Source organism: Trachurus trachurus (genome assembly GCF_905171665.1).
Source record: "Trachurus trachurus genome assembly, chromosome: 17".
Taxonomy (NCBI): Eukaryota; Metazoa; Chordata; class Actinopteri; order Carangiformes; family Carangidae; genus Trachurus; species Trachurus trachurus.
Genome location: NC_139900.1, coordinates 33,367,151 through 33,393,636, shown reverse-complemented (window position 1 = coordinate 33,393,636; position 26,486 = coordinate 33,367,151). Strand labels below are relative to the sequence as shown.

Sequence of the window (26,486 nt, the reverse complement as noted above, 5' to 3'; positions counted from 1 at the left end):
CCCAGGGTGGGACATCAGGGAGAGGAGAGAGGGGGTTGCGTTGAAGACAAAAAAAAAGTGTTTCTATAAAAAATGTTGCAAACACCAGGACAATTCAGTTATAACTGGCCTGACAGATTTGTGTTCAAACAGGCTTTTTTTTTTAAGAGCAATATCAAAACATGTATGTTAGAGCCAGATCATTTTGTCATTTCTAACATTTCTAAGCACCTGGCACAAAAGAAAACACCTCCGTTTGTTCCTGGAATCTAAATTGAGAGTTGTCTTACATTAAAATGATGTAAACAAAAAAAAGAAAGCATTCCAGATCATGAAACAAAACTCATACAACTATCTTACAAGGTAAAAAATAAACAAAAAAACATATTAATTCTACAAAAGGAAGATCCACATAACAGGCTTTTGCAATTGTTCAAAAAGGGGAAAAGAAATAAGCAAAACCCCAAATGCTCAACACAGAGCAACAACCAGAACAAGTCAGTCAGTGGTGAAGGTAGCAGTAACACTTGTGACTCCTTCAATACTCGGATATTTCTCTGCCTTCTAGCAAAATGTCATTTACCACAATTTAAATTGCTCTGAGACTTACTTTGAGTAAGTTCACCATGTTTTAACAGCGTCTTTAGATATGATCTGATGTGACACTGGCTGTGCTAGTCAGAGAGGGTTCGTGATGACAACATGGCTGAATGTCTGACTCCATGATGGTTTAAACATATGAGGGCGACACCTGTGTGCTTCCAACGGCAGCCTCACAGAGGAAAGGTTGGGATGTCCGTGTGCACATTTGCTTCAACACCACCGTGGATCCTGCTTTTTGTAAAGTCTTTGCTTGTGTTTGTGTCAGTGGCGGGTCTCTCCAGCAGTCTTTCCATTCCACTTGCATGGCAGTGACAGTAACACATGTACAGGACTAAGAGATAAGAGCCAAGGATCCACGTTTACAAAGAAACAAACAGTTCCCACCACATGTGTGAGTCGCTGACTGTGGCGCCGTTTCAGCCAAAGAAAGAAAGAAAGAAAGAAAAAACACAGCCAGAGTTACCAGCAGATCAAAAAGAGGAGTCGGCTCTCTGATTGCCCAGTCAGTGGCTGGATGTCTTCAAAACTTGTAATTCAGTCATCACATTAGAGGATAGCAATGATGACAGTTTTTTTGTCTTAACAAACACTATGCATTCGGCCTTTCTCAGGCACATTTTTCAAAAGGTATTTGTTCAGTCATAACATATAAACTCAGGTGTTCGTCGTTGCTTCTGCAGAATGTAAGACCTTCTTTTCGGATGGGAATGCCAATAATTATCCAACGACACAAATCCTAACTCTGCTCACATGAGCAGTTGATCCAAAAGTTTTAATTGATCCAAACACGATTTGCTCCCAACATGTAAAGCGATTTTTCAAAATGTCTTACAAAATCATGTTCACGAGATCACAAGAAAGTCCTATGTCCAATTTCCACTGTCCACAAACCAGTAACCTCGCTTCAAGGTATTGTCATGTAAAGAATAATTTTTCTTTTTCTCTTTCTGTATGAGTGTGCTTCTTCGTACGGAATGTGGCCACCTGCTTTGTCAGTGATGAGATGTGTGTGTGTGTGCGTGTGTGTGTGAGTGTGTGTGCGTGTGTGTGTGTGTGCTTCCCAAAGGTTGATTAACACACACTGAGATGCATGACAATGATAGATTAAGGCCACATGTTCAAAGGGCTGTACAATCAACAGAAACTGGAAGAGAAAGAAAACAGAAATTAGTACATTCCCACAAAATGAACTTAAAATAAGCATCAAAAATATGTATATTTCATTGTATTGTCTCGTAGACATGACAAATCCCACTGTGGAGACTGACCTGAGAATTACATATGGCTAACAGGGTTGTGTCCATCTCCTCCCAGACCATGGTGACCCCCACCAAGCTGCATCTGGGGATCCATGCTCGACACTTTCTCCTCCTCCCTTCTCTTGAGGCAGGCAGCCTTTGGGTTCAAATTACGCTCTTTGGAAAAAAAAAACGACAGATACACTGATTGAAAACATCAGCAAAGAAACACTTGAGTTCATCTCATGAGAAAGGGCCAAAATAGGTCAGAGGGAGATGGAAAAGGGGGGAAAGCAAGACAGGAAAATGAAAAGTAGGATGAGAACTGCAGGATGTTGGCAGGAACAGCAGGGACATACTTCCTCTAAGATTCTCCCTTTCACCCCCTTTTTCATTTTTCAGTCTGATACAGACAAAAAGCAAAGAGAAGTTCAGAGTAGATGTTAGCCTACTTGGTGGGTGAAAAAATCCCTCAGGCAAATGACTGGCAGGTTTTGTCGAGGTTTGAAAAGAGACGGTTGGCTGTCTACGTGGTTCAGACCTTCCTGTGTTGGCTGACCTACCTCGCACCTGCTTCTCCAGGCCCAGGATGACCTGGATGGCCTGTTGCAGGATGACAAGCTTGGTCGGGGGCCTTTCGCTCTGCAGGTAGACCTGACACATCCTGCCCAGCTCTCCGAAGGCTTCGTTAATGTCACGGATACGCACTCTCTCCCTAGCGTTGGTAGCTGCGCGCCGCTCACGCTCCCTCTGCTCCTTCTCCTCAGCTGTCAGGTTCTCATCAGTCACCGAGACAATGCTGCAGCTTGAGGGAGAAGGGAGGAGGGGGGGGTTGGAGGGGCTGGTTAACAAACCCAGATCACAACCCTCACTGAACCTCGGCTAGATGTTCTCATTAAAACTGTGCTATTTACTGTGCTGCTTTAAGGTTATACAGCTTCAAACCTGGAGTGAAATATAACTGTGTTTTTCCTCCTCAGAATTATTCTGCTATTGGGAAATATTTTGAGTATCATGCTGAAATGAAACCCATGAGGCTGCCGAAGAGGAGCCCAGTGGAGTGGAGCTGTGTTTCGGGAGAGTTAACAGACACACTGGAAATTGATCTAATAGATCTCCATTATGTAAATAATGATTAATACGTCTTTATGAAACAAAAAACTAAAAGGAAAGTGTTGGGGGTTGAGCGGATTTCAAGCCAAGAACAGACATACCGGAGTTGACCAGTTCTAAGATATCTGTCCTGAAGTCTAACCCACCAACACAGACTTTGTTTCTCTTTCTGATCATTGGGGTCCAGGATGGAAGTTGAGGGGGTATGGTGACTGTCCAGCAGAATGAGAACTTATGAGGAGGGAGAGAGAAAGGGAGAGAGAGGAAACAGCACCCTCTGCCAAGTGCAGCATATAGGAAGAACACAGAGATAAATCCAAGGGGAGAGACTGGAGGCATCGTGTTAAATACATCATGTATTCATCTGAATGTGAGGCAGAGCGCATCACTGTTGTCATCTGTAAAAGGTAAATGGGGACAAGGGAGTGGATAAAGAAAAGAAGGGGTTCATAATATAAAAAATAAAAAAGGGTTGACTTTTGAAGGGCTGGGACATGCAGCACAGAGACACTGCAACAAAGGTGCAGACAGGTAAATACACATGACGACAGACAACCCTGCTTCCACGCAGTAACGCACACTATGAGTCAGAGGTTGGAGAAACAAGATTTCCTAATGCTAAAATAACTCATATGAAGTTAAGATGACTTCATAGATTAGTAAAAGCATAATGTGGCAGAAGTGGACAAAGCAAATGTATAAATAAAAAGATGTTAATTGTTGTGATATTTACTCCAAAATCGTATATTGCTATAATGTTTGGGATATTGACATTTGCCTTAGACATATGATAAGCTCGTGACAATCAGATTAATAATGAAGCATGTAATCAACTTTTCTATAATTGGTGTAATTACTGTGTTTTGCTCTTACAGCCCAGAGAAGTGGAATTAAACACTGCAGGATGGCGTGTTGGACTCCAGCCAATGAGAATGCACATTACATCAATTATATAATATCTTGCATTTGTGTAATCAGTAACTATAAAACCGGACAGGGACAGGAGACAGCATCAGACTTCGTGAACTGAGGGAAACTTAGTCTGGTCCGGAGCTCTGTACACGATCTCTTTTCCTAGGTGATTCTTTTATAAATAAATTTTGGAAAATTTTGTAATTTAACGTCTCCTGCGTACTTCATCAAACAAACACGCGAGTTCAAGTTTTAGAAATCTTCATAATCCAGTCAAAAGGTGCCACAGACACACATGTAAGCATTTTCACAGTGGAGACAAACAGCCAGTTGAAAGAAAAGGACACACACAGCACATCAGAACAAACAGCAGCCCTGCACAAGTTACCAGGGGACAAAAACCCGAGAAGAAGCTGGAGAATGGGCATGTCTTAAAAACAGTCACACAGCTTCATTTCTTCTTCCCATATTATTATTTGTCACATCTTTTGAGATGGACAGCAAGATGGATGTGCTTAAGTTTTCTGTAGATATACGAGGGTAGACTCCCTCTATCATGATATGTAGAGTAAAAATCAACCACCAAAAGTAATAATAATAAAAAATGGCTAAGAAGTGAAGCTGTGCTGAAGTTTTCATCTGTAAAAAGACACTTTCCCTCCTCTTCCTTCCTCCCTGGACACCCACTGACCTCGAACTTGCTGCTCCAGGTTGAGTATAATGTTAACGGCCTGTTGCAGTATGATCAATTTGGTCTGCGGTTTCTCATTGCTCATGTGGAGCTGAACCATGTGGCCCAGCTCCTTAAAAGCCTCGTTGATGTCCCGCACGCGTAGCCGCTCGCGGGCGTTGTTTGCCAACCTCCGTACTTTCTCCCGCTCAGCTTTAAATTCCACTGGCCCTTCATCGCCATCCTCATCATCATCATCATCCAGACTAGTCCAGAGCCAACGGCAGATGAGGAGGGAAGAAAAACAACAGTTTGGGTACAGTTCACTGAAAATGACTTTACAACTTTGGTTAGCAATATTTTTTCCTTAGTGTTGTCAATACCCCACCAAAAGCTCACTTAATTAACTTAACTAACTGGCTTAATTAAAGCAGAAGTAAGCGATCCGGTCGTTTTGGCTAATGCTGCGTTCCAGGCAGGCTTTTGAAACCGTAAATTACAGCTTCAAGTCACAACTTACGACTTTGTAGCGTTCCAGGCAACCCACTCGTGTTTTTCCGACCTGTTTTACCGGTGGAAGTCACTATAACGGCCACTCGTAACTTCTGACCCGTGAACTCGTACCAGATCGAACTGGTACGACTTCACAGGTCGGAAAAACACGAGTTACGGGTTGCCTTGAACGCACCATAACAGTCCTCGTCCCTACGTCGCCACATTCACGGCGTCCCTTGGCTGCACACACAGCCCTGCATGGCGTTCTCTCTCCTCATTGGATAAAAACTGTAGGATACGAGAAGTTTTCTCCTCGGCTCAGAGCAGAGCAGAGTGACTGACAGACCCGTGTTTCGGTCCAAACACTCTATGTAAGTGATTGCTGTCGGAAGATATAACTATTTAAGACTTATATTAACACAAATATATCACTTACTTCTGCTTTAAAATTAAAAATACTGTAACAAAAGTGGATCATTTATGGGTTTGACAGGAATAATGCAATACCTTTGTTAAAAACAAAGAAACACATTTGAAACAGAGAAGAAAAAAAAGATGTGCAGTTAAGCTGAAACTGAGTTACAAATAGCAAAATATAAATTATTTTTTAGCTGGAGCAGTGATTGTGATTAGGATTTTATTTCTTCCAAGTTTAAGTCCCATTTAATGAGGTGTTGATCTGGTTAAAACCTAGAAACCCATAAACCAGATTTTCCTCCGATCACTGGCTCTGACATGGCTCTTTCATCTGGACTTTTCTGACTTTTTTTCCCCCTCAAACACAAATTTTTAATTATTAGAAATGATACATGTTCATGGGAAGGTTCAGTATAAATATCTAAAATCACAATAACACTTCTTGCTACAGTGCCACTGCTGTTAAAATGTTTATATTATATCTGTAGTATCTGTGAGCTACAGTAACATGTAACAAATCAAATGTTTGGTTTCTTAAAATGAGCTTGTATGACTCTATAGAGACTTGCTCAATTTAATGTGTTGATGAGGTGAAAATAATTTTTATCAATAGTTGATCATAGTTGTCTCTCAATTATAGCCCTTCCAAACTCAATTTATTTTGTTGAATTGCATGAACCATAATTATATGCCATAACATCTCATAATAACTCAGTATAAATGTCATAGAAAAAAGGAAAATGTAAACACCTTGTTCGCGGGCGGATCTTCATTTCTTTTCTATCGTCCTCTGATTTGTCAGTAATGGAGCAATTCTCATCGTCCTCCTTCCCCTCTTGTTTGATATCTGTACCACTGGATCGATTGAGGCTGCCGGGCAGGCCTGCACAGAGTATACAGGTATTAGACACTGATACAGGTATTAGACACTGATACATAGAGAGCCTAGGCGGAAGCAGGAAGTGGCATGAAACGTTATGTTTTAAATGGCTAGAGGTCATATTTTGTTCTCATGACACAATTCAATCGGATCACGAAATAAAACTTTGACTCCCATTCACTTACATGGAGATTTTTTCCGAATTGAGGTCCCATGGCAAGATTCACTTCCGCTTCCGCTTAGGCTCTCTATATCAAGCCACACACAACTATCATTTAACCGTCCAGTAATGACAAAGTTTTCCCTCCACACACTGACATGAAAATAAAACAGAGGAGCTGAGAGCAGAGAGCCTTACCGCTGAAACCTTCAGGCTGAGATCCAGATGTAGGGCCGTGGTGGCTATGCAGAATCCCTCCACTAGAGGGCAGACCAGCAGAGTCCTCATGGTGACTGGACATCTTGAAAGAAAGCAATACAACAATTCTCAGCTACACTTGTGAAGTTTGTAATATTGCCAAAAGAACAAAATTGTGATACTACATTCATTTTGTGTTGATTTTAATTCAGGTTATCCGACTGCCTTCAGTCATTTGTGTATACATTTCCCCTGCTACTATTTATTTTTCTCACCAGTCCAGGCAGACGACTGGCCAGTCCAAGCGCTGCACTGCTGAAGCCTGGAGGTAGCCCTAAGCCAGACGCCAGCAGGCTGTGTATTTCAGCCAGTCCTGGACCTCCTTGCACGCTGGCATGACGCTGAAGAACATTAATGGCTTCATCCAGACGGTCCTCCATTTTACTCTGCCACAAAGGATGAAAAACAATGAACAATGAGAAAGCATAAAGGGTGATGCATGGTTGTAGCATCCTGTATTAAAACATGAACCATAATTTGTTCCATCTTGAAGACAGAAAAGAAAAACAGAGGCACATTAACTCACCATGGACTGAATGCCTCCCTCAAAGTTGGGTGACGGCGTGGCCTGGCCAGAGGAGCGAGTCCACTGGGATCCAGAGCCTGGAAAAAATGAAGACATGCTCATTTACTCTATCAGTTCTAGTATCCAAACTGAGACTAACATTTGAATACAGAAGTAGTACTTCACAATCATCTGATGGTTTCTGTTGATACCAATTTATCCAAATGGATATACAGTAATCAATGTTCCCTCTAATTTTCAAAACTCCTGAGCAGAAATTCAACTACCCTGATGAGCTGCTTGAGCAACTGTGAGCGACAGCTTAAGCGAACACAGTACGTCCACATGTTGGTGCTATGGCCTCACCTCTCCAACTCCAAATATCAATACAATTGGCTATTAGCCTACTATTATGATTATGAACAGATTATTTTGACAACATTAAAGGCTACTCCATATCTAGGTCAGTTACAGTTAATGAGAACAAAAAACAATATTGTTTTGGCAAAATAGATTTAGCATTTTTTCCCATATGAACAATATGAAAAAAATAACTAACATCAAGTTGGTGTCCTCAACTCTTGGCACAGAAGCATTCTTGATATGAACAGTAATAATAATTCTCAAGCAAAAACTTCAATCGTATTTGCACTACAGACCACATTTAAGGTCATAAATTTCACAATTTGAAGCCACATTAGGGAGAAATAAACAGTAAACTAGTCGGGGATATTTGAGTGTGCAACTTTTTTGTCTTCTGGGCAAAGAGGTGGAGCAGTGTGCAATTGCACAGTAAAACACCTTAGAGGGAACAGTGACAGTAATAGTCATCTTCATATCTAACAAACTCACTCACTACAGAGAATACAACTAATGCAAGTCCAGCCTGGGCAACTCCAGTCTCTACACAAAGCTGCACATTTGTATTTCCATACTCATATATTCGTCAGGCATCATATAATTTATGTTGTCAATCTATTCTTTGAAGCACTGTAATCGTTTTTTGTTTCTTCACACTGTGCTGACTATTATGTGGTTGAAATTCTGAATGTAAAACATTCAGGAAAATACATTTCTAATTGTATTTTTAACATGTGAAACTAATGTGACGCTGATGTGAAAAAAAAAACAAAAAAACCCAAAGATAACGATAAAGTGGATTAAAAAAAAAAATTGTGTTCTACACTTTGGCCAAAGTATGACTCAAATATAAGTCAAGGCATTTCCTTATGTCATATTATCATATTAGTTGGTTCCTAACTATTGTTTTTTTCTCTTCAAATCTTGATCTTGTGCCAGCAGCAGTTTTGATGTTAAAGTGTGAGATGAGCCCACTCACGGACTCAGAGACTAATAGGAAGTGACCCCACCCTCTTTTTATTTTCCCTTCCTCATAAGTTATATTTTGTTGATGGTGGTGTTTATTTGTGTGTGTGTGTGTGTTTGTGAAGATCACAGGAGGACTAAGCTGTGGATGGGGTACTCATACAAAGAGTTACACACAAGCACTGACTGTTCCAAAACATATAAAACATTATAACACCAACACAAGTACCCTTTTTAATCTATGCAGGGGTACGTGGTGTTTCTTACAAGAAACTTTGCACCAAATCAGATGATTAAATGTCCAAATAGTCTTAGATGCCGTTGTTATCGTTGTATGTTTGTTAGTAAAAGGACATGAAAACGTCTGACTGAACTCACTGACAGAAAAGAGAAAAACTGAACTGGGTTATTTAAATTTCACTTTGTTTGTCCTTCTGTGACAATACTGAAACTGGGCATTGCACGAGAGAAAATAAAGGTCCATAAAGAAAAATAAAGAATTTCTAGCGTGTTTGACTTCCACTTCTAACCCAATAGATGGAGCTGCATTGTCACTATGAACCATTGGTAATCAGAGTAAAAACAATACATTTCTCAAAGATTGTATCAGCCTCTTACACAACAGGAAAGACCCTGTGTTGAACAAACAAAACTTCCAGAGCCAGCTGACCTTGAGGCCTCAGGAAAAAATGACGGCAGCTACTCACTCACCTGACACAGCCTGGGGAGAGCCAGAGGGAGTAGACGGGGATGGTGGGAAAGCGTTACTGTTCGGGTCTGAAGGATAGATCTGGACACAAAGGTTTTTCTTTTTAATCTAGCACACACAGTGTACTTTTTTACACTTTATATACTACAGAAAAACAAAGTCTAGAACACTTAAAGTTTTATATTTATGTTTATGCTTTTTTTTTTTTACTACTTACAGATGCCAGGGCCTTTCCAATCTCATCACCTGAACTCCCAGGTACTGCTCCCCGATTGGCTTGAGCGAAGGGAAGGGGGCACAGAGAATTTAAATCAGAACCTATTCTCAATAACAAGTCAATTATGTGTCAGTGTTGAATAAAACATTAAGAACACCTTTTCAAAGAAAAGAGCACACAATAAAGGCTTTACCCATAATGGTGTCAGTTCCAGCAATGGGGGGTGTGTGGTTAGCAACTCCAAAGCTGCTGGAGCCCGAGTGGAAACCAGCATGATGAGCCCCGTTCACCTCACTGCCATGCAGGGGGTAGTTTTGTGGAGAGAGGGGCAATGGCTGCCGTTTCTTGGAGGCAAACAACAATAATACATTGATAACTTAATATATAACGTGCTTTTTTTTAAAAACAAGCTGCATACTAAGTGCTTCACAAAAACAATAAAATAAAAAGCAAAGCCATTTTGCTTTGGTTTTATGTTTTCATTATGTCTTCATAGAAAAACAAGTCCAAAGTGTGAGGGGCAGAGCTCACCAGTCGGTCGTGGGGGTTGATGGCGGTGAAGGGACCATGCTGGTTCAGATGAGGGGAGTTACCCAGCATGGAGGAAAAACCAGGCTGAGCCATCGACCCAGCAGAGCCCCATGGATCGGAGGGCGGGTGGAGGCCTTCTGTCAGGGGGCATCCAGTGGAGGAGGGGGGAGCAAGAAGGGCAAGGGATAACCAGCCACAGGAGATGAGAAGACAATGAAGGACACATATGAGACATGTCACATTACTGTGATGACTTCATTCAACTGTGATGCACCACTCGGCACTCAGGCACCACAGGGTGTTCACTGGCAAACACCACCTACAGTTGGTTCATGTGGACTCATTTCACAACCATGCTGGCCACCCAGAAACAAATGGTTAGCCAGGCATTCATATCTATGATGGTGCATAACACAACACATATTTCCACATTTAATAAAAGTGTCTCTCAACCCAACACAATGACCAGGGGGAGGTTATGTGTGCAAATCTTGTTTAGACTGACCTTGCATGTAGAATGGCGGTGGGTAGACGTTTCCTGCCTTGGAGGCTGAGTAGCCAGCATTGTCTCTGTTATAATCCTCTCCTGAGGCGTGTGCATAAACCTACAGAAAATTAAATATATTACAATGTTAGAGTAAGCAATGTATTTAGATTTGTTTTAGTTTGTTTGTTTGTTTTTTATATTATGTTGTTTTGTTCCTGTCCTTGTTCACATTCATATATGTTGGTCCTTTTGTTGCACTGTTAATAATCAATAAATTGTGAATTAAGATAAATCAGCTCAGTGCTTTAAAACCTAGTAAAAGTCATCACATCACTATCAACAAGCTGAAATTTGCATCTAACTATAAAAATATGTACGTAAATAAGGCATTTTTCTGTTGAGATAGTCTTAAGCAAGTTAGGACCTCCCTTGTGCTAAGTGGTGGTGGGGGGACCACATATCAGGTTTCAATAGGAAATAGTATCTGTTTGAGTAAAAAAAAACAACAACTAAATAAATAATAAGAGATATGAATTAAATAACCGATTAAGCACAGCTCTTAAGAGAATGTGTTCCTTCCAAGGAATCTATTTTTTTATCTACTTTTACTATCTGGTTTTACTACTTAATTCAATAGACAGACTGCTGCAACATTTCTGCAGACTGGAGCACTGAACACAAAGTATTGAATGTGCAGTGTCAGTGATTTTATTGGGTCGTGTCTACCATTTAGTGAGGCTTTTATGCACTATCCTGTTAAATAAAAGCATGCTGAGAATGGTTTACAGATACATAATTCAATCTTTTTTAACACAGTGAGATGTGACCATATAATGGGCGCTGCAGTTGGATTTTGTGAATGTCGTGATGAGTATAAAGGCGCCAATGTTCTGAACAACCGTATCCTTCACAATCAAGACCATTCTAGACAAAAATCAAGCATCAAACTGTTTGAAAAACTCAAATCCAAATGGGCTGAAGTTGTCTTCTGTAATTTGATTAAACAGAGAGAAAAAGAAGAGGAAAAAGAGGGGAGAGGAGAAGAGGGAACGGAGAGATGCACTCCTAATTACTGAACCATCTGCCGAATCCTGGATGGCGGCCAACTCCACTGGCAGCTGGGATAGAGGATGGGGGAGGGAGAGAGAAAAGGGGAGGGCTGTTGTTCATGGTGGTGAAAGGAGGGGGGGGACAAGAGGAGGAAATAGGGTGCCCAGAGAGCGAGAGTGGGAGCGAAAAAATGAGGTGGAGTAAGAACCATCAAACCCCAGTATGAATTCCCTCCAGTGATCTAACCAGTACACTTGGCTGAGGGGAAGAAATGTGGCCATAAAGTAAAGGGCCTACAAACATAACACACTATAAATACATGCTGCAAATGAGTGACTGGGTGAATGAGTGGCTTTTTTCCCCCCATTTTTTTCCTTTTTTACACTGGTGGTGCAGATGCACAGCTGTAAGAGCTGGATGACCTGTGTTGCAGCTATTCTGCTGCTCTGCGAGCCAAGCAGAGGCTCAAGATGCCAAATGGAATGCGACAAGGGCGTAAAACATGAAAACACAGGCTCCCATGCAAAGGACTAAAATGTGGTTCAGGGCTGCAGCATTTCTGGATGTCAAAACTCACCGAGGAGGGCAGGCCAGGGGGCACCTTCCTGATCTTTTTTGGCTGTGGCTCTGAGGGAGAGAAGCAGAGTGAAATCACAGAAACCATACTTGCCCACACAAACATCTTAACTCTTTGCAGAAACGAATATAAAACCACCAGTGACATGACACATAAAGCAGCTCCCTCCCTTCTGTAGTCCTGCTAAAGCAATTCATCCATCTGTGTTTGTAACTTATCATTAATCAAGAGGTATTCAAGGCTGATTTTACTCAATGACTGTGTCCATTGAGCACTTGTGATTTCATTTTCTCTGACTAAGAAGAAGCGAGACTTCTCAGACACTTTTTAAAACCTCAGCAGGAGAAGTGATGATACACGCCAACTTAAATTTAAATCAGAACAAATAAAATCTGTCACAGCACATTTATCCTACGACGGTGTTCAACACTGAACTTGAAAGCAGTCCGTTTCACTCTTACCAATGGGGTCCTGTGCTGGTCTCCTGCGAGAGTTGCTCCCTTCATAGGAGGAATAAAACTGAGAGTTGGACTTCAAGCCAGGCGGGGAGAGGGGATCAGGACTGGGCATGGGTATCTCACTGGGCATAAAGCCGGGCTAAAGATGGTGCAAAAAAACAAAACAAAAAAACACACCAAGCTGATGCAGGATAACAGAAAAGGTAAACACAAATTATTCTAAAAGTAAATTATGTGACATAAAAAAAGAAATCCGCCTGGGGGAAACACTTTGTCAAAAAATGCAAAAGCACAGATGAGATGATACTGCAGCAGAGCACCTGCCTTTCTGACTGATTTACCTGCGCTGCAAACGATGAAAACGGCCCTCGCTCTGCCTTGCCTGCGAGGAAAAGGGAAGATAAAATTAAGTCTTCAATGTGAAAATTCTGCTTTTATGTCAATATTAAATTGCAATCTGGCAATTCTGTTCTCTACGTTTGGGTGCCTCCCATCTGTTGTGTGACGATATAGGATGATGTGTGGAATTTATGGCTGTGGACTGAAAAACAACAACTAATTGGCCCATTATAAATGGTTCAGGGGCAATTGTGCCCAACCTCTGTCCCCTCCCCTGACAGTTATAAACAGAGGAGAGCTATAGGCCACCATAGTCCCAGGGGGAGAACCTTGTTTGTGCATGGGTGCCCTTTAAACCCCCCCACCCCCACCCCCTCCCGTGCAGAACACACAAATAAACCCCTCCTCCACATCCTCCCTGATTACCCTACTCCCTTCATCCATCGCCACCTAACCATAAATATGGTTTGCCCTTAAGTGGTACATTACTGTCTAACCTTAGAATGGCTGCTGCCCCGAACAAACAGCTCATTGTGTTTTAGCTCAGTCACACAGTCCTTTTAAATAAACGTGTATGTTCTTCCATTGTCAAGCCCTGTTATTAGAAACACTGCCCCTAAAATTCCCCATTTCTTTTTTAGGCCTTAAGAAAAGAAGATGTGAAAGTTCTGGTATCTATGCTTAAACAGCTTAGTTCAATATAAACCTTCTTACCAACAATCCCTGATCCAAATATGGGGGCAGAGGCCATGCCTTCGTGTTGACTGTAAAGGCCTTCTTCTCCATAACCCTGGGGGAAGACAGCAGAGGCTTTAGGGATGTAAAAATAACTGAATGAAACTAAACAAATCTCATTATTAATACCACATTCACACCACAGCAACTATATGAGAAAAGGAACTGTGGTGTATTCATTCAATAAGTCAACTGCGACTATCCTTTTTTATCTTGTTCATACTGCTCTGATCTTGGTTGAATATGGGTTCTTCAGCATATACAGGGTTACCAGAATACTGCTACTGGATTACTATAGAAATTTATACAGTACCTACATCACATATAGCAAAACTTTTCCCTTTCAGCAGACTAAAAAATAATAATAATAAAAATGGTGGAAAATTGTCAAAATGATCCCAAAAGGTATTGATGTAAAAGTTGCAAACAGGTAACAAAAGGAAATGTGACTAAGTGAATGAGCAGACTTCATGATGTTGTGCAATGTGTCATGAGGCATTATTAAGTTACTGTTCACTGTGAATATGTTTAAGCTGCTGCTCATAGATCATGTGTAAAGTTTCCTTCCTTCCTGAGTGTATTCAGTTCTGGTGACTGGTCAACCCCTAAAATCTGAGCATGGTGAGTCAACACTAGATGTGGACCAGGTGACAACTTGGTGTTTTCATTTGACCAGGCTGATGTGTATCAATGGCCAAATTTTCGCTGACATCTACATCATTCCACGTCATAAGATGCGTCTGTGTTTGAAACCACAACCACACTGTTGTTGTGTTTCATAACAGCTCAGCAGCATGGCATACACAGCCAGTTTCAGTGTTGTAAGTGAGGAGGAGCACTCATACCCTTCCCTGGTTGAAAGATGTACTGTGGTGTCCTCCTGGTCCCCAGGGACTGGACCCACTCCTGTCATCTATACCTGGAAGACAAAAGATGAGGCCTATTAACCACCAAAAGGCCGACACATTTCTAACAAAGATTTAAGCTTTGGCTTTGGAAAACTAAGTTTAACTTTGGAGAAAGATGATTTGCTTTGATGCAGGTTTTTTCAGGCTGCTTAAAGTAACCTCCATTAGAGAGCTTCACTTCACAGCTCACACAGAGACAGCACTGTGACAGTGCCGTCACATAACGTGGATATGAGCTGTAGGAAGTTTGAATAATTAACACCCAGTATGAAGCTCCCAGAATCATCCTCGACATTCTTCATTCTCCCACTCCACTGCTTTACATTTTCCATGGCAACAGTCATTCATCGCCCATCTATTCTCTCACATTTGGCCCACACCTTCGCTTTAACACAGACGCAAGGTCTCAATCGTACATGGCTGACACACGTTATCCCTGACCAGAGCAGTGCAGCTTTCAGAGAGGTGAATGTGTTTGAAAGGAGTGATTTTGAAGACTGGCGAAGCAGAAATTCCTGCCCGTCCCCTTTTCTCTCAATCTCAACTCGTACCGCTACACAGCATCTCTTGGGGAAAGCTGAAGCTTAATTGCGAGCTGATTTGCATAATTGTGCATATTAATGAAGCTCAGCTCTATGAATATTCATATTTTTGTTTTGTTGTCTAATTAAAAAGCGAAGAGGGGAGCGGGCAGGGGGGGGGGGGGGGGTAGAGGCGGGCTCGAATCGTGACAGGATCAGCAGTAGAACAGAGTGATGGGTCCACAGCGCTGAGAGCTGCTAGATTGCCGTGACAACTGTGATCTATACACACGACACCAGCAGAATAAGAGATGAAGGAGACAATGTCTTGTCCCCTCTCTATGGCTGACTGTCACTCTCCGCGTCAATCAAAGACGATAAAGAAAACACACAAACCATTCGTTTCTGCTCTAAGTCATCGGTGCCCAAGATCCAGACAAGCAAAGCTTCCAATTGAATATTTCCGTGACTGTTTTTGTAGGTTACAAATAGGTTTTTCAACATGTAGACTAACTGAATAGAGAGTATAGGTTACATACAATACAAATATATAGCCTACATTACATACAAGTTTACAGACAAGGGGGCTTCTCCAGTGAAGTGGTCACTTTTCATACACCTACTGTACATTACCATGTATTCAGCACCATGTAGCCTAAAAATGTTGAGCTAATTAGTGAGGCAGGAATGTGTGGTGTTTTAGACTAAGGAAACAGAAAAAGTAAAGTGAACTGTCACCACCCATTCCACAAATAGCAGTACATGTGCAGTGCTTTACCAGCTGCACAGCCTTTATGCATAGGAATATGTTTCCCCAGGCAGGTTATGTAAGGTTAACGGGTGTTGTGCATGGGAAACAAATTTCCTTAAATCACTGGCAGGGAAGAGATAATACGTGTTTTTATGTAAAAATCACACATGAAACAATGGCATCATAGGTTAAATGTTCAGGACACATGGGAGAGTGGACAAATGATGAACTAGGAGGCACATTAAATTAAATTAAATTAAATTAAATTAATGTAAATTAAGTCCTATGTTCTTCCTAATTAAGTGATCTAATGATATGGACAAAAACAAGTGGATATTTATGCAGGTTTCCATAATTTCTGCCAATAATATATTGGCAACTCCACTCACTAGCGTTCCACACTGAAAACATATAGCTAGCATAGAGTTTACATGGTTCTATTTTTCTCATCTTCATCCGGTTTCCATCGTGTGCATTTCTTAATGTGTGACTACTTATCAATTCCCCCTGCACAAAAATCAATTGTGTTTTTTTTTCCAACTATGAATGAAATGACAATGATATAATAATAAACCTATAAACGTAATAGGATACATCTGGATCAGCTGGATATACGACATGTAATCCTTTTTGATACACCTCAGGTTATAATGCAGGTTTTACATGCCACCACACAGCTGTTTGAAACTTTCAAGACTCATTTGATGCTTTCATTTGCCTGAGGAGCCTAGAAATTAATCTGGTTGCCACTGAGCTGCATCCAGTCTCTGGCAGAAAGGAGGAACTTTCAGTCAACTACAAAGCAGCTACACATAGAGAGGTAACTAAAAACCATGTTCAACGTGTCCCTAATATCTATACAGCATACATGAAACTTACATTGTTTAGTTCTCTAACATACAAGAACCTTATTGTTTTTTTTTTACCTTGCTAGTGTGATCATTGTGTCATTTCAGGTGGCAAGACAAATGTGTGACCATACTCTGCTTGTAAGTGAAGTGCTTTTAACATCGTCTTCACATCTTCAACCACAGACCACAGAGTGATTACTGCTTCAAGTCTCGCACCGTCTTCAATAGAGCTTTGTTTGTTCTGACTTATGATGGATGAATTGTTGTTACCCCTTTAAAGCTTTTTCATAATGTGTTGTGTTGCTTTTCTTTGTCTTATTCATCCCTGTCATACTTTTCATTTTTGTTCCCTTGGATGGAGCACGGTTCATAATTTGCAGAGAAACTGGAAGTACCTGAAGAGATACAACAGTTTACAGTGCTAATCATTATCATTTATAAGCCATGAGAAACCTGTGAGTGGTGCAGCACTCAGACAGACTTATCAGGGCTGGAGAGAGAAACATGAAGAAAGGGTGAGTAACATCAGACAAAAATTCTCTGGTGAACCCCAATGCACTTCTCCTCCCAGCATGCAACGCCCCTTTAAGCACGGCTGGTCTATAATTACACAGGAAGAAATGCTGGAAACAGACAGCCAGCCTGAGTCATAGGCTTCATGAGCAAATCTCTGGCACATACATTGACCAAACTTGCAGACATGTCTTCGTTTTTACAGGAACACGGCCCCAGGCACCTAAAACTGAGTGTGCCATTTTGTCTACACACCTTCTTCCTTCCCTTGACAAAGTGAGTCACGCAGACACAAAGCATGATGTCAGATCAAATCTCAAGAGAGCGAATACTGTTAATGAAATACTGAACAATGTACAATAACACAGGCTTGGCCATTTTAACCTGTGAGTCACTGGAGACTTCTCAAACACAACACATCGTGCCCTAACCCACTAATACAGCTAAGAGGACATCTGAATCTCTTTGTTCTTCTGACCCTGTGTGAAATTACACACAGACATTTTACCTATCAGGAACTTAAAACTGCTCTTTTTCCTTTACACCCTTTAGTTTCTGTGCTTCACTGACACATCTGTGTTTGAAAAATGTAACATTTCATGCAAATCTGAAAACTCCCTCCCCTTCTGCATTTCAGGCCATACCAAAGTTTAAAAATACATTTTAGGATTCTCGGTTTCCAGTGACCAAAAAATGAAAGTGCTATGAAAATGACTTTAACTGACTAGTGAAAGGGATTGAACCGGCACATAAGACCGGAGCAGACATATTATCATCACTGAAAGCTGTAGCAGGGAGGGTCCCCGTAGCCACATAAGCTAAATCTCCACATACCCCAAAACTTAGCCATACTGGGGGAAAAGCATCCAACTGATCCTACAAGGAAAACATGTGGCAGCTGCTCCACAAAAAGCAGCAATTCTCTTAGAAGTCCGACTATTTGAGGCTGATCAGATGATATCACAGCCTTGAGTGACCATTAAAACACAGACAAATTTACATGACCAAATTTCCAACATAGAGACACAGACATGAATCGCACTCTGGGATGACTTTTCCTCTGAAATGATTCCTTAAGCCACGTGTGCTTCCTGAATATCCAGCAGTGCTGCTCTGACCAATCTGAGGCAAACAGTGTGGTTTGTGCTGAATACTAATTAGGAAAATGGTCTTTTTTCAGAGAATGAGATGAAATGAAGATCTGAACACATACAAAAATGTAAAAGTGCACTATGATTTGATGGGAAACACTTTATCCCTCAGCCTGGCACTTCCATATATGGGTTCAAGGTCCCAACCTGGTACTAACAACGCTGATGACAAGGCTCCAGGAGCTTATTGATGTTCACCAAAACACTTACAGCATTAAATTCTCCCTCAAGTCATTTTTATACAATTAAACAAATGACCCGAGCCTCCTTATTCAGTAAGCGTCATCATGGCTGCTGTTGACTTTGGAAAGCCGTTCCCTGCTGCTCCCAGTCTTGGTGCCAAGCTTAGATGTATTTTCCAGATATTAAACTATTCATTTAAAATGACACTCTACCCAAAGTATTGACAGCGTTTCACTCACTCACTCACCCTCTGTAAGCTTGAAAAGGTGGGTGTTTCTAGTTTGCTCCTTCATAAATAACAGTTACTAAGGTAAGTTTGAAAATCAGCTACAATGACTTAAGATGGAGATGTTTTTACATGAGGAGGGAAAGGTACCAAATGGACCTTGTGCATTTTATCATTCATCTTCTGGCCAAAATTTGGGTGAATATGCTTGAATATACTGAAGATGTGAGAAGTATTTCATGATACAGAACGGCTGTAGACATTTACAAGGACCTTGTTCAACTTTATTTTTGTCTTACAAGGGTGGGTGGGTGGGTGGGTGTTTGCTACTCAAAGGATAGCTTCTGGGTAGAGTATAATTTTACGACAACAGGACAAAGCCACGAGGTGCCGTTGGACTGATAAAATCTACGAGTCCCTTCTGTAAGCACACACCTTGCCTTCACAATGGAACATGCAAGTGGCCCTCAAATGAATAGAAGAAACATAGCCCCCTATTCCCCACCCTGCCAACACTTGCCTCGTCTTTCATCTTAATTAAATATCCTGTTTCATTTCTACTGCCAGCCAGAAAGACAGTTCTGCACTTCTGCAGATATGAGGGTGACAGAGAAAGGTTCATGTGGGGCAAGTGGATCTCCAATGACAGGAACAGATAGAGATGGTTTTTTAAAGCGAATGTATTTTTGCAGGTGGCAGCAAAACAAAACACCACAACATTAAAACACTGGAAAGGAGTAAGATCCTGAGTATCTCTGAGACTGTTTGGTCATAGTGACTGGAGGGGCTGGGATGGCAGTGTTGTTGATGAGGGTGGGTAACAGCTCTAGGTGAAAAGGAAAAGTAGGGGGCAAGATTACAGGACAAGGAAATTCACTTTTTTCACAGCAAGGAGATTAATTGAGTTGTTCCCCACGACCCCCACCCCTCTGCCTTTGTCCTTAAGTGATTGAATAGCAACAGCTGAGAAGGTGAGGGAAGGGACACCTGCCAGGCGGGGAGGAGGAAGTGTGGAGGAGATGACGCTTCATCTAAATAGCATAAAATTAGCTGGCAGCTTCCCTAAGGTTCTTTCCAATAATCTGTGACCTGAAATTAATTTCATGAGATGAGGAGGAGGAACAGGAACGTTTCTCCTTTTTCCATTACCATTCAAAACACAACCAGTGACCGAAGGTGCATGGGGTACTGACTGACACTAGACAGAGCCCACCACTGGCATGTTTCACTGACTACGTTTACATGCAGCCAGTTAATAACCCTTTCATAACCGAAATATTAGCAATAACCCAGTTGCGGATGGCCATGTGAACACCAATAACCCTTTTGAAAAACCCGAGAATGACCCCTCGGTTACTCCTTTTCTAACCTGAATATTTGGTCATGTATACGCCTATGGACGCATGGATATGGATGGCACAGCTCCGGCTCCATTCCCTATTTCTTCACGTTCTCGCTTTCCATGAATGAAGAAAGTGACAAAGAATAGTGTCAAGTACTGGTGGTGGGTCAGTACCAGCACCAAAGCGCAAACGAAGGCAACTGCTACTGGCCCCGGGCTGTTCATTCATTCATTATCCGCCATGCTGCTGCTGCTGCTGCTGCTGCTGCTGCTGCTGTTGTTGTTGCTTTTGGATACAGGAAGAAGCAGCAGAAATGGGGCGCATTGCGTCATGACGTCCGTGCATCTAGGCGTCGCCCATGCTTTGCAGTTTTGATCGGGATATCCCAATTGATTACAATTATGTGTACAGGAATAACCCTGTTTGCTCACGCTTGGAAACAGGTTATTCCGAATGTTTCAGAAACTGGAATATTGACCTTAACCCGAATATTGACTGCACGTAAACGTAAAGTACTAGGGATTTTTTTTACAAACCAATAAACCTGTCAATAGCTTTAGGTTAGAGAAATATCATTTTTTATTTTCTATTCATAGACATTGGTGACATTTCTTTTTTTGACCTTTCTTTTTAAATCGGTTTTCAATAAAACCCAAATTAACAGAAAAGCAGACACACTAAGAAAAACAAAGACATTGGGAAAGACAGACAGAACAACAACAAAATTAAGTGTTAAAAGGTGGTTATTTCTGCCAGGAGTCACAAGGACAAGAGGAGTCTACAACATGTTTTTGTTTTAGGGTCTTACCTGAACCTCCAAACTGACTGCTGCCGAGAGTCGTCGGCCGGTTCTTGCCATTTGAAACTGGAGGCTCAAACATCTGAAAAGAGAGGAATGTAACCATAAACAACGAGTGCAAGTCTGTCTAAGACTTTGGTGAGCTGTGTCCTCTTCCCCTGAGCAAAAGGTGGTGTTTCAAACTATCCTATCCTGTATCCTATTCCACTTGGCCAACAGCTACAATGGGCATGAATCAATCTATTGATTCCTACTTGAACCTTGTGACTATGAAAATTAAAGTGACACAACAACTGTCTCATAAAAAAAACTGGCTGATGTACGCACTACAGGCCCTCAAATCCTGACCGACTGACCGATTCGTGGATGCGTTGACATTCATTCACATTTCAACCTGCTAGACAACAAGACCTGTTGTGAAAATTAAAGTTATTTGTCATTCTGTGAACAAAGACTGAACTGTATAGGATGCATACTCGACAAATTCAAGCAATCTTCAGAGAGATCTTACCGCACTAAAATCCAGCAAGTCGCTGAGCTCCTTGTCTGTTTCCACTGCAGCCATTCTCTGCTGCTGTTCACTTGGCCCTTTCAGTCTCAGCAAGTGACTACAAGCAGAGGTAAGGAGAATATGAGTATATTTGACCCATGACTATTGGTGCTGTCCACAAAATCTAATCAAAACAAAAGGAGGGTTATATAGCCCAACAACCAACCTAGAGCTTGAGCTAAATTTCCTGTTGACTCTACTCAGCAGGAGCTGTGTACTCGGGATGAAGGAAATGTTTATCACTCAACTGTGATGCAGCATTTAAAAAAAGAAAGCTCTCTTTTAAGTTTTAAGAAAATGCAATCTGATTGTCATCGTGTTATTCTTATCGCCTCCAACATTTCACTCACCAGATAACTCACCTGCTGAGATATGAAGGCAATAGCAACAGTGTCAGACAGAGCTTTACGATAACATCATGGAGAAACCACACAGACAATCAGACTTCAGTTTAAAATAAGTCTGGTTTAATGTGTTACCCAAAGATCTCACTATATTAATCTCAAACCTGACCTTCCATGTTTATATTACATTTCAAGTTGCACTTTACACAAATGAATGATTTAAGTGACATATTTTAAGTGGACACTTCTGCAAAATGTGGGCAGAACCAATAGAAATAACAAAATTAAAAAAGCAATACCCAGATTGAGGTAATGTAATGATAAACACCTCCCAGACAATATCTACACTTGCCAATCTAATATTGATTATTTCACACCTCCATGCAGCAGAGGATTACTCAAAAGCATTCAAGTTGCTCAATACAACTGTGAAAAGAGTCAATAAAACAACATGTTGGCGAGATCAGCACACTGCACATAAGCTACAACTACACTCTTTCGGCTTTTCAAGAAGTGTTATGCTGGATCATGTAACCGTTCTATCAATGACACAATTAAACATGAATTAATCACTACGTACTGGCTCCATGATCGTACCACGGAATTAACATTCACGTAGCATCGTCCCCGTCTGTGACGATCAGAGTATTAACCAAGTAATGAGAGTTTCCCTACAAGCCCACATCTAACAAGGGTGACCATGGTTCAGCCACAGGCCACACTCCCCTGGTTGTTAGTCAGCCCCTGGGCTCAGGCTGCTTCCTCTGCCTCATAAACCAACCTGCTCTGACAGCTCTTTTGAATAACTTGCAGGGTAATAACATAGCATGCTGCACGCCCCAAATGGACAATGTACCGTAGGACCAGTCTGTATCAAAGCAAATGCACGCCGTGTGTGGAAAACATCTACGACATTGGGTGAACAAAGCAGCAGAAACACTCTGCAGTACAAAAGCACTGCAATAAATACCAGATGGGGAAAATTACAATGGTATGACTTTGTTTGTGGTGAGAGGTGTTAATCAAATTCAGGGTTCATGTGTGAGGCTTAGCTTGTGCTGTCATCTAGCAAATATACGATTAAGTGTTTTTCAGTTTGTGTTGTTGGGGGTTTAGCCTACTCTTTTCGCTCTTGTTGGCTAATGCAGTTTTCCTGACTTAAGGATCTGCTGCCATGATGTTGAAGTCTTTTCCCTCACCACTTCAAGTTATATGACACAGAGACCGTGTGTGAGTTGCCCTAAAAAAATGACTCTATATGTTTTTTTCCTCCATATGCCTCCCAATGTTGGCACAAAGTGATTAATCTACTATGACTACCAGCAGAGACAATGTCGTCAGAATTTCTGTTACAACTGCAAAGTTATGTAATACTGAAAATAAGAAAAAAAAAAAAAAAAAAAAAAGCACTGGAAAATGTTATAAAATATAATGTTAATGTTGAAAAAAAAAGATTAACAACATCTTTAAACCACACAATACTGAATCGAGTACTTTGCCAGACAAACAACTAAAGTTGAGCATTATTAGCAACTCGAAAATTGTATAATCTATTGGTTTTGGCATGCTTCTGTTATTTTGTCAATTATTTTGCTTTACAAGTTATAAGTAGTGAGCAAAGGGAGCACAAAGCAAAAATAACATACCACGACAAACGCAAAGTGTCTTTAAGAATTTGAGGGGTGGGATGTATATTTTTCTTAGCCATAACCTCAAGTGCATTTGTGAGATGTCAGATGATTTAACTGGTGCCTACGAGAATAACTCAGTATCATTTTCAGGGTATGACTGAAGATGTGCTTTTAGCCAAAAATAATACACTATAGAAACAGAAAAAGCTAATTGGTTTCACCCATCTGAGCTATTCATGGCAACTACAAAAGCATCAGTCACTCCTCAAAGTGCAGCTAATTTTTACACACCTCCAGTACTGCTACATTAACTAGGGATAGTCCTGATAATAGTGTGACTAATCTGACTCCTCTGTTTAGGCCTATAACTAACAAGTAAAGCCATGGCAAAGACAACACCTAAAAAACAACAACTTTCAACAACAACAACAACCCATAGTGGTGACATGAAAGGATGCTATACTGGATCATGGGGAAGTAGTGACACAACAGCTAATGATAACACAACAATAACTGTATTAGAACAATATATTACCTCGTATAGTCTTGTAATTTCCATGTCACAGTGAGCTGAGGTCAAAATGGGGGATAAGAGTTTTGCCCCTCCTAACAAAGTTGCATGGGCTTGTCTTGGGCACCCCCACCTCCGGCCTGCCCATTTGGAAAAACAAAAAAAAGTTTTAACGCACAAATGCTGCTCAAAGCTGGAGACAAACAACAGACGGGCTGTTATCTTAAGTATGTTAAAATACGTGGCTAAAAAATAGAAAATAAAAATAAAGGTGACGTTTGGTAGGACCTAAAAACCTGTTGCCTGCCCTCACGTCGAGCTGGAGACTGAGACACAAAGACTCGGGCCACTAAAGTTTGAGTCGAGTTGGTAAAAACACAACCAAATCTGGAGAAAATCACACGTTCTTCAAATTATTGCTCAAAATGTATATTTCACAGTGTAAAATGTAAGAAAATTAGGCTAAAGATGCATTATTAGTTTGGCGGTTTGTTGTTGGTGGAGGTGGGTAAAATACATTTAAAAAAAAACAACCATCCCCCAGTTATAGTTTTAAAACAGGATTTATGAACATTGTATAACTTATAACGTATTTCTATAATATTCATGACATGGGCTGCGTTAATAAAACATTCGTATCGTGACAACAGGTGGGATATATTGCTAATTTGACCACAGCCGGGACTGTTAAAGCACAAATCAACACCGTCTGTGTATGTTAATGTTTCTCGGGGCTGACGACGTCCGTGCATTTGTTTCTGGTAAAGCTGCATAGCCAACATTACATTACATTACATTACATTACATTAGTGCTGCTGCTTCTTCACACAGATAAACCCAGCCTGGCAGTATGCTAATGTGCTGTAACGTTATAGCCCATTGAAGTGAACAAAGAAAGTCTTTTCCTACTGATACTCAGTAATAACACTGCAAGTTCGCTCAGGCCGAAAAGGGACGAAGATCCAAGACCCCGCTGCTTTTCTTTTCCCGGCTGCTGCTGCTGTGGCACACTGCGCGCAACTTGAACGATGCGCTTTTTAAAAACTTGAATATTATTACTCCGCTAACGACGGGACAGACAACTTCTTTTCGACATGCACACGCTCGCAATGAATGTGTATTCGTCCACGCATTTACCTGGACTCAATAATGTGGCATCCAACAGGGAGAAATGAGCGGCTGGAGTAGAGAAGGAGAAAAACAAAGTTAGGGATAGGGTCCTTCCCCCCGTGGTCCGGCGCTGTGGGCTTGGTGAAGATGAGGAAAAGGCAATAATATGAACCACTCCGCCGCCGCCTCGTCTCTTCGCTGTTCTTCGTCACGAAACTGACAACACGTCTCCAACTCGAACCATAACTCTTGTGTTAGTCCGTTGCCTTATTATTGTTAGAGAAATTGTAACCATTTCATTCCCCAAGTAGACATTTTCAATTCACAACCTCCACATTGTCGGTTTCCCTCCGTATCCCTCCGCGGCGGTAGCACAGCAGCCTACGGGGAGAGGACATGGACGCTTGAAACATCAGCGGTGTCCAGTTTCAACTAAAAAAAACGCGGTAGCCAAACGAGGCGGGTTTTCGACAGTGTGTATTGGTGTGGCGGTTATCTGAAATACCGCGAAATGACACTGTTTTTTAAGCCTGCGAGCGAAACGGAGAGCGACCCGTGTACCAATTCGCGCGGATCTATCTCCCGTAGCGGATGAGCACAGCGGAAAGCCAAACAGACCAGACCAGTAGAAGATGGAATGATAATATCGGAGGGAGGACCAATTGGATACGACCAACATTTGATTGGCAAGTGGGACGTCCATATATGTTTCAACATCATCCTTTAGGGCAGTCTCATTTTGCCTGAGGGGTACATTTACTTACGTTTTAATGTTGTTCAGTAGCCTACTACCTTGAGCCACAAAAAATGTTCACATATGTGTGTGTGTGTGTGCGTTTGTGAAAGAGAGGAGGGCGGTCGCCATGCTTCATTATATACTGTTCGGGTCAAATTTGACCCGTTTTGACATTTGACAGCAGAAAAAATACCCTAAACATCATTCTTTTAGGCTGAAATTTTATGACTTTTCCTAAAGTGACCCAAAATACACAAAAATGAAAATATTTTTAAATTGTATACTTTTGAACAGGTGCTACACATTTTTAAACACTGAGGCTGTTTCGGGTCAAATTTGACCCGTATCTGTTTAGATGGATTTTAGATCCACCAGTATGGGTCAAATCAAGGAAAATTGTGGTTTTAGGGAATCTTGAAACTGTGGAACTGTACAGGCCATGTTTGTGTGTATAATTTATGGGACAGTGGTGACAGAAACAGAGTTCAAGGGGGACTTCGACACTGTCACGAGAACTGCCTGTGTTCCCACCACATTTGCCCAGGTTCCCACAGAGACAGACACCTGCTGGTCTTTGAGGGGGCATGGGGGAAACCTCGAAACAGTGAAATAGTAAAACAGCATAGTAGTGATCATACAGTATGGTGCACAAATGGAACAGAGGTCATCTGAGGTCAAGGGGTGCCTTGACACAGACAC

The 26,486-nt window shown here is 41.4% G+C and overlaps 1 protein-coding gene across 6 annotated transcripts; it reads right to left on the bottom strand.

Moving 5' to 3' along the window:
• Window positions 1-1,534: 1,534 nt before the first annotated feature.
• On the bottom strand, window positions 1,535-25,636 carry tcf3a (transcription factor 3a). 6 transcript variants are annotated; one of them, XM_083992063.1, is made up of 21 exons: window positions 25,079-25,636; window positions 23,966-24,081; window positions 21,417-21,513; window positions 20,915-20,987; window positions 14,505-14,578; window positions 13,639-13,714; window positions 12,927-12,967; window positions 12,589-12,724; window positions 12,128-12,177; window positions 10,519-10,618; window positions 10,014-10,150; window positions 9,676-9,826; window positions 9,483-9,541; window positions 9,268-9,346; window positions 7,252-7,328; window positions 6,941-7,111; window positions 6,666-6,768; window positions 6,178-6,310; window positions 4,537-4,781; window positions 1,851-1,997; window positions 1,535-1,726 (listed from the first exon to the last, which is right to left on the bottom strand). In XM_083992063.1, the coding sequence occupies exons 3-20, from the start codon at window positions 21,468-21,470 to the stop codon at window positions 1,858-1,860; spliced, it is 1,899 nt and encodes a 632-aa protein (XP_083848189.1). In that variant the 5' UTR covers window positions 21,471-21,513; window positions 23,966-24,081; window positions 25,079-25,636; the 3' UTR covers window positions 1,535-1,726; window positions 1,851-1,857. The 6 variants fall into 6 exon arrangements, with proteins under 6 accessions (XP_083848189.1, XP_083848190.1, XP_083848185.1 ...); XM_083992064.1 differs by lacking the exon at window positions 4,537-4,781 and adding an exon at window positions 2,384-2,625; XM_083992059.1 differs by lacking the exons at window positions 1,535-1,726; window positions 1,851-1,997; window positions 4,537-4,781 and adding an exon at window positions 2,004-2,625.
• Between the last annotated feature and the right edge of the window lie 850 nt (window positions 25,637-26,486).